Source organism: Aplysia californica, unplaced genomic scaffold, assembly GCF_000002075.1.
Source record: "Aplysia californica isolate F4 #8 unplaced genomic scaffold, AplCal3.0 scaffold00051, whole genome shotgun sequence".
NCBI lineage: Eukaryota > Metazoa > Mollusca > Gastropoda > Aplysiida > Aplysiidae > Aplysia > Aplysia californica.
The window spans coordinates 688,864-701,363 of NW_004797321.1; the positions used below are offsets into that span (position 1 = coordinate 688,864).

Genomic DNA, 12,500 nt, shown 5'->3' on the forward strand with positions numbered 1-12,500 from the left:
TCTCTCTCTCTCTCTCTCTCTCTCTCTCTCTTTCTCTCTCTCTCTCTCTCTCTCTTTCTCTCTCCCCTCCCTAACGATCTTGTGCCAGTCTCTCTAGTTGTCTCCTGATTTGACCCATCCTCATGGCCAGTGCATCCGCATCACAAGCCAAATGTTCTTTGGTCGTCCTCTTTTCCCTATCCCACATGAGTTACAGAGTGGGTAGTTGTCCTTAAAAAAGATAAACGTGAAAAATAAGTATGTTATTTTGTCAATATGAAAAGGTGTGTCTAGTTTGTGTGTTTGTTTGTTTTGTTTGATTAGGGTTTTTTTTGTTAGTATTTTCATTTGTCTGTTTGTTTGCTTGCTTGCTTGATTGATTTTTGTTTGTTTGATTTGGAGGAGGATTTTCTGTTGTCCTTTTGTTTTGTTTTTCTTTGCTTTAAACGATCTCATACGTTTTGTCTCCAGGCTCAGGGATCTTCATCTCTCCCAAGGGCGTGATCGCCGGCACTGGGTCCGTGGCCTTGAGTCTGATCGTCTGGGTCGCCTGCGGAATGATCTCCCTTTTTGGTAAGGGGGGCAACCTGGGCTCTGACCTCGCCTGCGGCGGGAGGCAGAACCAGTTGTCTCTTCCGGCACCCCTCTGTGATGTCAGTCTGATGTCTGGCCTGGCTGGCATCTGGCTTGTTGCGTCATGTACCTGGCGTGGGAGAAAAGTTGTTTGATGAGTTGATGTTAGAAAGGATAATATCATCAAAACTATCAAGAAGAAAAGGGATGGAGAGGGGAGTTTGTGGGTCGCCATGGAGTCAATGTATAAAAGGATTTCTACACATATTTACATGATACCTTTAAGCTTATAGGCTTCCTTTACTTTGGGGTAAATGTCCAGGGGTAGGAATATAAGTGAAATGTTTCAAGGGCATAACAAAATTCTTAATTGGCTTATTAGTGTAACTTGACCTCTTATGTAAAGTCACACTGTGTTTGTATAATATGACAAAGTGCCAAGTAATATGTCATTTTTAGACTGCAAGTGGGATTTACATGTATAATGACAGCCTCTCGTGTTTCTATATGCTTTTGTATTGTGGAGTCATTTCTGTTTGTATAGTATAATGAAGGGTTCCTTGCCACTGTCCAACATTAATGCCTCATTGATTGTTACATTATGCATCCTCAGTCATCACATTATGCATGCGGAGGTGTTTGGCTATTTGTTGTGGTTATTTCTTCCTCTTTTTTTTCTCTATCAATGTAATGTGCATTGAACATTCTTCAGAAAATGGAAATTGCTGCCTAAAGGCATATCACTGGGTTTTTTAGGGGTGGAGGTAGGCGTGCTTGCTCTTTTTTTTACTCGAGCAAATGGACTTTGCAACGAAAACTCTAAAAAAAAATTAGGAGAGGCGATAGGACCGGATGGGTAGTCCAGTTTATATGTTACTTATTTTAATGAGCTCAGCCGAAATAATACTGTGCATGCAATCGTGCTGTTTGGTTTTATTGTTTTTTCCCCTAGACTAACCTTCAGGGATGTATGTTCAAAGAAGTGTTGGGTTATTTGTTTGTTTGTTGTTGTTGGGTTGTTGTTGTTTTTTTGGGGGGAGTGTTTTTGGGGGTTATCTTTTTGTTTTTTGTTGTTGCTTTTTAGGAGGGGGGGAATTACAGATATATGAGCGTAAAAGTAAATGTTGAGCCTTTGTTTTGTAACTACTAAAGATGGGTTTTACTCTCACCGAAATATGTTCATAGAAGTAATTATTCTTATGATTTATGGAAGTAAGCCTGATGTTAGTTATTAAGAGATTGCTTCTCATTGCATGGTATCCTAGAGTTGTTTGTGTTCCGTCTGTCTATATCAGTTTTTTATGAGGAAGTAGAGAAACATAATCTAGTATTTAGATTGATTTTGATCTATGTACGCATAAATTATGTCTCCATTCATCTTTTTCAAAAACCTATTTATACCTGTTCTTCGAGAAAAAGATTGGTATTGATATTTTTTGTTTTACCTTTTAGTTGGCCAATTGCTTTCCTGGTGTTGTTGTTTTGTTGTTGCTGTTGTTATTGTTGTTGATTCTGATGATGATGATACTATTGTTGTTGTTGTTTTTGTTGCTGTTGTTCTGGGGCTGGAAGGAGACCCAATGTAATTTTCTTTCCACAGTACCAGAAGCATCGTTATTCACTGTGCTGTACCAAACATGTTTTCTTGACCATGGTTGCGCTCTGTAGGCAGGTGTTCTGTAAGCTACCTTGATACCACCCCTCAGTCTGTGATAACGTGGTCACACAGACATTCTTTCAGTCCCACTTTATGTATGACACATGTTTTTATCTTACTGATAATGATGATGATTACTCTTTGCTTGACGTTGCCTTAATTTTTTAATTGCTTGAGTTGCTCGGAATTTCTCGTCATCAATTTATGTGGCCCTCATCTGCAGGGCTTCCTTTTGACTGCTTTGTTTTGAGGCGGGTGGGGTTTTTTTCCCTCTTCATTTTATAAATACTGTTTTTTCCTCTGTATTTCTCTCCGTTTTTGTCTGTCTCATATCTTCGGAGGGGACCTCTTCTCTCCCGGTCCCCTCCCTTTAATTCAGCAGCCTCTCCATTTCTTCCAACTGACAGGTCAACACCGACTCTCGTGCGGTCTGACTCAGCAACATGATGGGAGTGACCGCCCTTCACGTGTCTCCCACATGTGTTAGGGACGATCCAATCAGCCTCTCCTCACCAGGCTTGTCATTGGCTATTGGTGGCTTTAGAGGGCGGGGCTCCATGCCCTCGCTCCCTCATAGACTAGTGTTGTTCCCACTCGAAGGTGCACACCCCTCCCTCCTTACCGGGGGGAGGGAGCTAAAGACAATACCTATGTAAGTACACGCCCAGTCACTGACACGCAACACAATATCCATCCTGTTGCTAGCCTAGCAGACTCGATCCTCCTACCATTCACACGATTGGCTAGCTCAAACCGGTGGAGGGACCCCTGCCTTATCTCCCCCTCCTCCTACTTCAAGGGCGTGTGGCAGCCATGTTTTTATGCTGCCTCAGAATGGCAAAGTTCCCCCCAAGGTAGACAATGGTAAAGGAAGGCATATCGAAGCTCAGGTACACATGGCCTTGACATTTATAGCGGGTAGACAAACAAATTATTCTCACTAATCGTTTCTATCTCATTAGGGATGTCAATGTAAATTAAATAATTTTATTTTAGCATGTAGCTTGTCGGTATACCAAGCAAGTGGGTCTTATTTTGTCAATGGTAAAGTGATTTGAAGACCCTTGTGTCTTAAATCTGTCAACGAAGTTTAATTCAACGTAATTGAAATAATATAGTATTTTGTAGATTTATGTTTCGCTTCAGAGTATTGAAAATACACATTCCTGGTCACAAGTTGTGACATAGGCCTATATTTGCAACTTGTTCTGAGTCATAGAAACAAAGAGAAAAGTTTGCATACTAATTTAGATAAATATTTATCTTTTAATCTTTTTTTTATATTTTTGTTTTTCATATGAATATATATATATACATTTATTTTCCACTTGATTATTGATTTACGTATTTTTCTTTGCTTTTTTTAGTCTAATTCTAAATGGAGGGTAATTCTTTGAAACAAAGCAGCTGTCACAGACATCCAGAGAGCTGTGTAGATAATGTAATGCCCATTACTTTTCCCACCCTATATAACCGTGAGTGAGTATAAGTTTGTCGGCCATGTCTACCTGACGAATGTGTTCATCACGAGTTGAATTTTTGTCTGTGTGATGTTGGTAGTCAAATTTCCCTCCACAATACAATTCACGACTTTTGTCGGATATAAAGAACCGGAAAATGAAAGACTTATTAATTTTCCTGCACTTTGCCCTACCTAGTGGCAAAGTTTCCGGACTTAAAAGCAGATGAAAATTTGCGAAGAGCATTATGATATTAACCGCCAATGAAAAGAAGATATTATGAATTTAAACTTGCGGAAAGAAACTTTTTGGTTTTGTTTGAACAGAGTCGAATTGTTTGAAATTAAGAAACCATTGACTCTTATTCTTTTCTCGCGGGAAACGGTATTGTTATTTTTTTTATCCAGCCAGTGCGTCATTCCTGGCAATATATGTCTTCTGTGTTCTCGTGTTCAGCGAAGATGCAGTTCAATGCCATAATGGGCAACCCTTTTTTGAAATTGTTGTTAATTGAAACAAAAATGTAAAGAGTGTTGGTACAATGGACTCAAATTGATCATTAATTCCTTGCTCCAGGTTCAAAATTTTAGCTTAAACTGCAATGAACTTCGCTGACACGAATAGTAGTGTTTGCTCTCTTTGAGAATTTTGGCTATTCCAAAGGTTAGCTTTCTCCTACCTGGGGCATCAAAGAAAGCAAACGCTATGGAAATGTTGTTTGTTTTGTATTGTTTTTTTGTTGTAAGTGGGGGTTTTGTCTCATACCATTGTGAGGTTAACCATAAGTGTGTTAAAAGCAATAGAGAAAAGTTGTTATATTAATAAAGGAGATTATAGTGGGTTTTTTTTCAAAGAAACGCTTAATTTGACAGTACCTCTGATACTTTAGTTTTGCTCACAAGGTTATTTTACATACAAAGTAAGCGTCAGACTTTTTTGTGGATGAGCACAATGAAGATGCCTTCAGGGTTGTGGGTACGTAAGCTTTTTACAAGAGATGACATTTTTGGACAAACATGGCGTGTCATATCATGTCTGTACTATCTTACTTTAAAGGGGGGGGGGGGGATGGGGATTAAAAGAAGAAAAGGATAGAGGTAGCTCAAGACCAACTTAACATACAAAACGTCTAAATTCTTGGTCAACTGGAAGTGGGATATTACAATATTTCTGAGGAGGACCTAGTGTAGGACTGACAGAAGAACCATGACTGCCAATGTCTGTTCCAAACCCACTTGGAAGAGCAAGAGAATCTGAAGTTTGAGCGGTATATATGGGGTTTGGTGTGAGGGTAATGTATTCCTGAATGAGTAATTTCACTAACTTATTGTTGTCAAGGGTGGGAAATTCTATATTATCTCTCCTTGTTGAGAAGGAATAGAATTTGATGAAATAAAGAGTTTTGATTGGAGAGAAAAGAAAGCTATCAGCTTCAGAATTGTTTACTGGTAGAAATACTGTAATGCCTTCGTCAAAACAGTAGATTCAGAATTTGTCATTTCAGGTCTATTCATGTTTATGGTTTGTTTGTAGTGTCCTTTGTGGTTTCATGTTTGTTTCTGTTACCTAGTTGTTGTTTTATTTTATGTGTGTCTGTGTCGTGCAGGTGGGGAGAAGGATGTTCGTTGTCTGTGTAATCATTACATGCATGTTTGTTGTGTTGTGTAGAGTGTAGTTGTAATCCACAGTAAGTGAAATATTTTCCAGACACTCGTAGTCATCTGCTCTTAAAAATTTCAGTCGTAATTCATATGGACTCGGTTTTATTTGTGTTGAGAATGACGAAATTGTGGAGGGAATTTTCCTAACGTCCACGCAGTGATTGAAATCAAGTAGACCACTGCAGGGATATTTCATCATCCATCTGTCATTCATCTATCAGTCATCTGTCAGTCGTCTGACTCAAAAAATACCGTCTCACATCAGCCATCTATCATTCATCTATCAGTTATCTTTCAGCCATCTGACATCTACTGTCTCTCGTCTTCCATCTACCATTCATCTGACACCACACACCACTTTCTCTCATCACGAACACATCCATTGCACACATTTTTTCATTATTTGAAATAATGTTAGTTTTCAGTTTCAATTTAAAGAAAAGTATAATAGATCTAATGTCTTTGTTTGCGTTATCATTAGGGTAACTGAGACACAAATGAAGGACATGAAAAATGCACATTTTGTTGATTTCCTTGATTTTACGCTCGTTACTTTTCTGAGTCGTGTAATTTGTATTTTAAGTTGTTATGTCAGTTTCAACGTAATGTATTATGATTAAAATGTGTACATTATGTGTGACACAATGTAGCCATTTAGTGCATTTTGCTCCGAACAACGGAAAGTCCAGTGTGAATTACTATTTTTCACTTGGATTATTTATTTATCTTGCTATATTATTTTAGAGAAACTTTTGCTGCTTACCATCAAAGTAACAATATTGGCTCTCATACGGAAAAAGAATTCCATTTAAAGGACAATCAGAAAGTAAGAAATTGATGTTAACATTTTTATTCTGTGCTGTTATATGGGAAGTGCCTGTATTGTAAGGTGGAATTGGATTGTTCAGCTCACTGTATGGTACTTTAAAGAAGCAAATGCATATAATTATGATTGTATTATGTGAGGAATAATCATATAATACTCCGATTTGTTAACAGTTTCATAGAATTATCATTATCATACAATGTAATAATCTATGTCAAAAGTCGTTACCTTATATTCAGTGAACTTTTCAGCGAAAGCTTAAAACAGGACTGTAGGAAGATTTCAGAAATGTTTTTTTAAGTTAAGTTTTTTGTAAGAACTGTACAAAATGAGACTTGAAAAACTAACACTTTCTTACTTGAATTTTCTGATTCGTCATCATAACCATCCATTCCATCGATTCATGTTTGCTACCAACATGTTACTGTTGTACTGTTCTGTTTTGTCTGGTATGTGTTATAGAATTTGCAATGCTACATTGTTATGCCTTGCACTCCCCACTTTACCACCCCACCCCCTCCCTCCCCAAATAGCAACCCCTGAAAGATATTTTTAGAAGGACAAGACAAGTGAGCAATCCCATACTTACAACACTGACACACATAGACAGACATACTGTCAACACCGACCCAATATGTCACGGTAGAAATAAAGAATAACCTCCCATGTCTTTGTGCACGTTGACGATCACAGTCAGCTGTTTCTTGCAAGACCTAGCACCAACCCCGCTGTGACCCCCACTGTGACTTTGGATCTAAGTAGTGGGTTAAGTCAGCCCCATTCTGGGGGAGGAGGTGTCTGAGTTTACTTTTACTTTTTTCCTCTCCTGAGAACGTGGACTTTCTTCCAGATGTTTTTATTATATTGAAGGCCTTTTGATTGTTAGAGCCCGTTCTTGTTTCTCTGAAAAACAGTTTCTTTTTGGATGTCACTGAAGACATTTTGTCTCCTGTGGTATCTATTGAGCTTCTGTTGACCTACATCTTTCTTCGGTGGGTTGTTGGAGGGTCCCACTGGAAGGTTCTACTTCCTTAATTTACCTCTGAGCTGTTCTGTCTATCCATCTTAATGTTTCTCCAGCTCCAAATAACTACCAATAGGCAGGTGTGCTTCTCTTTACGCAACCTGAAATTAAAAACAATATCTACTGAAAAAAATCTTTCTAAGGGTCTCTGCTTATAAAGATGCCAAGAAAATGTTGAGTATGAGCGATTTGACTTGCGCCCCCTACGTCTCGTTTCTTGACATCTGTGGTGAAAGCAACCTACAAAGTCAAGATGGCAATAATGGCCCATCTCAATACAATACGAGTATTGAAGTCCTACTTGCCTGGATACGACCGCACAGCTCCCAATTGGCACACCTCTTCTCTTCTTAGATGTTGTTGTGCACAAGAGATCTCATATGCTGATGACAAATGTTTCATTTTCAGGCTTCCAGCTGACCGCCATGACTTCATGTGTCTAAACTGTCTGTCGAGTGCTCGACTAACACTTGATATGATATTATTGGTTTCTGTGTTACCGACTATGTGAGTAATCCAGGCATTCCATGCCTAGTTGGAAAGTGAAGAATTCTTTCAAAAATAAATGTTAAGGGAATGAATGTGTTCTCATTCTTTTTTGTATTTTAAAAAATGCAAAAAACTATTCCGAGAACCGACATCTATAGTGTAATGGTCAAGCTGTCCACTATTGTACTCAGAGGACGCGAGTTCATTTTACTATGGGAAAAGTTGTTCTTTTTTGTGGCTTAAAGAAAGCGAGAACATAATTATTCTCCAGTGCGGAAAAAAAAGGAAGCAGATGACAGTCTAGGGCTTGTCTTTTTTCTGGTCCTGGGGAAGAAGGAGGGGTTGCTGGGATATTTGCATGTCCATCTTGTCCTTGGTTTTCCACATTATCGGTAACATTATATTCTCTGTGTGTTTCCTAGATGATCACCTCTACTCTTACCCTCCTTAAGGGAAATGAAATACATGTTTATACATTCTTCATCCAATAGTAATACTAACTTCTTTAACATGACGTATTATGTAACTAAAAGTAATAGTTCCCTCATCAACAGTAGCCTACGGTTCGATCTTTTGCTCAGTCCGATGTTGTGTTCTTGGGAAAGGTGCTTTACTCGAATTTCCCATTTGGTTTGGTCTTTTCTGAGATTGACGTTAATTTTGGAGGTCCTTTTCAAGTTACCTAATAGTGTTGATATGGGCATTAAACCTTTACCACTTCACCATTTCATTTCACTTGTAGCTTACGGAAAGTTCATGCTAGTGGTTGTGCATGTGCTTTCCTTAATCGTCAGATGTTGTCAATTCATCACCATAGCCACGTATTCTCCTCGCCCTTTGGAATTTTTGTAGACGTTAGAAAAAATAATTTTGTTTGGTCATTTATCTTTTGGTGCTTAGAGATGCACAGATTTTACATTATCCCCGACTTGAGATTCTGATGGTTGTCTGAATTGTTTTATGATGCTGGGCCTTGTTAGAATTCACATTTGTCTATAGGAGTGTTTTGCTTGTTGAACATAGTGAAGACTTAAAATTAGTTCAGAAAAAGACTGTTCTATGTCTCGTATAAGTTCTTTGGTTCAGTATAATGTTCCAAAAAGCATCTACTTCTTACTTCTTATATATATATATATATACATGCTGTCATCAGGACTTCAGGACTGAGATATCATCATCACTACCTGTCTCTCCCTGCATAAGGGTATAGGTCATGAACAAATAATTTTCACCTTTCCCTATCCTGGGCTAGCCTCTTTACATTATTCCTTGTTTTTCCACATTTCTGTTCATCATTCTCTGTGGCTCTTCTCCGGGTTCCATGTGGCTTTTCTCTTGAGCTTTTACCCTGTAAATTGGGATAAACTTGTTTGTATTACAAACTTGTTCCTTTTCTTGTCTGGAGGTTTTTCTGTATAGCTCATTGGCTTGTCTCACTTTCTGTTTTGCTGCATCACTAGCTAGGGTACACGGGTACTTGTAGGAGGTGTCTAGGACTAGTCAGAATCAATCTCAAGTCAAGGGCTCGTCTTATCCTCTTCTTTATGTATACTGTAATAGTGGCTCCATCTAAATAAACAACTGTATTGAGAATTAAACCAAATGCAAGAATTCTCACCCCATGGCTATAGTTTGTCTTTTAAATTCAATCATCTGAATCTGTCAACGGAATGACAATGAGTCAAAATGTTTTTCTGTTTCTTATTCTGGTCAATTCCTCATCGCTTCCCAGAAAACATAATTATTCAAATTTGAAGATTTGTTTTTGAACTTATGTTACCGCCATGTTATTGTATTGTATGTCCAGCGTCGTGCAGTGCCACTTATATATTTTTCCTTATTTGTGTACTCTATAAATAATATTGACTATCATTCGTCTCACACATTTAACTAACATCAGGTAAAACTTGTTAAGAACTATAACATAACTGAACTATCTTTTCAATGCTTCTCTATTTGTTCCTTTCTTTTTTTTATACTCTCTTGTAATAATGATTCATTTTTCTCTTTGCCATCAATGGCTCATGGTTTCAGTCATCATATCCCCATCCGTCCCCCCACCCTATTTTCTCACTCACCCCCTCCCTTCTCAGATACTTAAAATGAAATCCCAAAGCCCCTTCTAATCTAACCAACATTACACACGTGTGTTGTAGACAGCTGCCATTCTCGTTCTGTAATCTTGAACAGATATGGAGTTAATGTTCCCAATAAAGATCACTATTTTTTTTAAACATTGTTATTTTTCTTTCATTGTGGATTTGCTTGAGTAAATTACAACCTTATTGGAAGAGCACTTCGGGCACAATTTCAAATAGTTTCAGCTCTTCTATGATTCGTCTTTTAAGCATACTCAAAATGAATATTCAACAGGATATAGAATCTAATATCGGTATCTGAAAACTAAATGTTCAAAGTTGAAATTAGATTCAAATTTGGTAAGATGGATTTTAGCTTTGAGTATTCGTTTTGTGATAAATTTACCAGAGCATTTTCATGAGCACAATGGTGTAGTCCAAGGTGCTTGAGGCCGGCCTGTGTGTCAAACCAATTTTCTTATGTAAATAATATCATCTTTTTCTCTGACTCTACTCACACAATTACGCCCCACTTATTTTTGACATGTACATGAACTGAGTAAAGTTGACTCTTTGAGGGAACATTACCCCATACCTGAACGATTTTAAATGATTATTAGCTTTATAAAGAACGAGCATACTGCATTGGAGAAGCGGGCACTCTTGTTGTAGTAGAACCCACTTGAGTGTGTGCCTTTGTATTATTTATCTACATCTACTGAAGTTATCTCTCCATCTCTCCATAAACTTTGTCTGTGCCACTTACTCCATAGACAGCTGCCATCATTTGACTTGCACCCTGATATACATGTAATTCCCCACTGTTCCATCATATTATTATATTTGTTCCTTTTTCATACATGCTATTGCTGTGTGCTTTATGACTATCTATCATTATGTCGATGTCGTTGTTGATTTTTTTTTCACTATTATGTTTTATTCTTGGTTTGTTCTTTTGCTTGTGGCAAGACCTCCTGGCCTTGATAATCAACGTGCCCTCCTTTGTCTCTCCCCCTCTCTTCCGGTCCCCTCACAGGAGCGCTGGCGTATGCTGAGCTCGGTACTCTGATCACCAAATCTGGCGCGGAGTACGCCTACCTGTTAGAGGCGGGAAAAAGTCTCCCAAAGACTGTGGCTCCTGTCCCAGCCTTTCTCTTCTCCTGGGTCTCCGTATTTGTCCTCAAGCCCAGCCTCTTTGCCGTCATCTCGCTCAGCTTTGGTATCTATGTCATCGAACCGTTCTACCCAAACTGTGAGGCGCCGGACGGACTCGTGAAGATCGTCTCTGTCTTGTGCATCTGTGAGTACATCAGTTTGTCTATGCCTTGTCTATCTGGAGATTGTCTGTCAACAGTTCCTTGTTTACATGTAAGAGATAGGGTGAGCGCAAAGGGCGGGGGGGGGGGGGCGTGTCTTTGTCATGTGCATCCATTTGTGAGTGGATTTTTGTGTATATCAAGGAGTCAGGGATTGGGTGTGAGTGAGGAGGGGGAAGGAGAGAGAGAGAGAGAGAGAGAGAGAGAGAGAGAGAGAGAGAGAGAGAGAGAGAGAGAGAGAGAGAGAGAGAGAGAGAAAGTGAGAGAGTTTTGTATATTCATGAGCAAGTCATTGTGTTCACTCTCTTGAGTTATGGGTCTCTTTTTAGAGTATTGCATGACCTGAAGCTTGTCTGAGCTTTGTGTGTCTGTGAGTAGATAGTTCAATACGCACGAGGAGAGAGAATGTGTGGATATTTCCATACACATGTGACCAAAGTAAATGGTTGTATGTCTGTGTGTGTTTGTGTGTGTGTGTGTGCATGTGTGTGTGTTTGTGTGTGTGTGTGTGTGTGTGTGTGTGTGTGTGTGTGTGTGTGTGTGTGTGTTGTGTGTTGTGTGTCTGTGATAGTTGAGGAAAGAGAATGAGTAGATAGTTCCATACACATGGGTACCAGAGAGAGCCTCTATATTTAGTGTAGGCTTACCAGCTTAAGACTAGAGATATATATTTTAAAAAACAGTGTGGCTTTGTTCCCGACAACGATACCTGGAATGCTTTATTCATCCAGACAATGTTAACTGAAAGATGTATTGAAGCACAGATTTATTATTATTATCATTACTGTTGGGGTTGTTGCTGTTGTTAGAGTGTGCCCATACATCTCCACTATTGTAGAGTAGAAAACACCAAGATCTATAGCATTTGCTTGAAATCAGGTGCTCATCAATACAATGAAATCTAAGAAAACTACATTTAATTGGTCGCTTTTAAGGACAAGAGGGCTAACCCAGATTACGGGGGTTTTCGGAAATCTTGATCTACACCAAAAGTGGGCACTGCCCTACTTATAGGAGAAGTTTGGTTTCATTGGTGTGTATATTTGTTTGATTATAGAGAAAGCTCTTCCTTGTCTTTTAAAGAACCTGAACAAGGGGTAAAAACTTTACCTTCGATTTTTTCAAAACAACCCTTTTCTGGATAGCCCCCTTGTCCTTAAAAGCGACCAATTTGTATTCCCCTTTTATAATTTGTTATTGAATTCGGGGGGGCTCAACACATATTATGTCAATAAAAATGACATAACTGTTTGGATTTTACTGAAAATCATTGATTAAAGGCATATAAATAGCAAATTTTCACTTCCCAATGACTATGAAACATTGGAAATCACAAAGCTTTGGCTGCCTTTTTTTGGCAAATTTTACCTCCTTCAAGCCCAAATATCTCAACTTTTATTTAAGATAAATGGGTGTTTATTTTAATGAAAAAAAGAC

The 12,500-nt window shown here is 38.6% G+C and overlaps 1 protein-coding gene across 1 annotated transcript in view; it reads left to right on the top strand.

Moving 5' to 3' along the window:
• The window catches only part of LOC101855002 (b(0,+)-type amino acid transporter 1), a gene marked incomplete in the record, with an annotated part of 58,518 nt that overhangs the window by 24,579 nt on the left and 21,439 nt on the right, over positions 1–12,500 (top strand). The window contains 2 exon segments of the mRNA XM_013079422.2: positions 451–552; positions 10,784–11,047. Coding sequence (XP_012934876.1) covers positions 451–552; positions 10,784–11,047 — 366 coding nt within the window.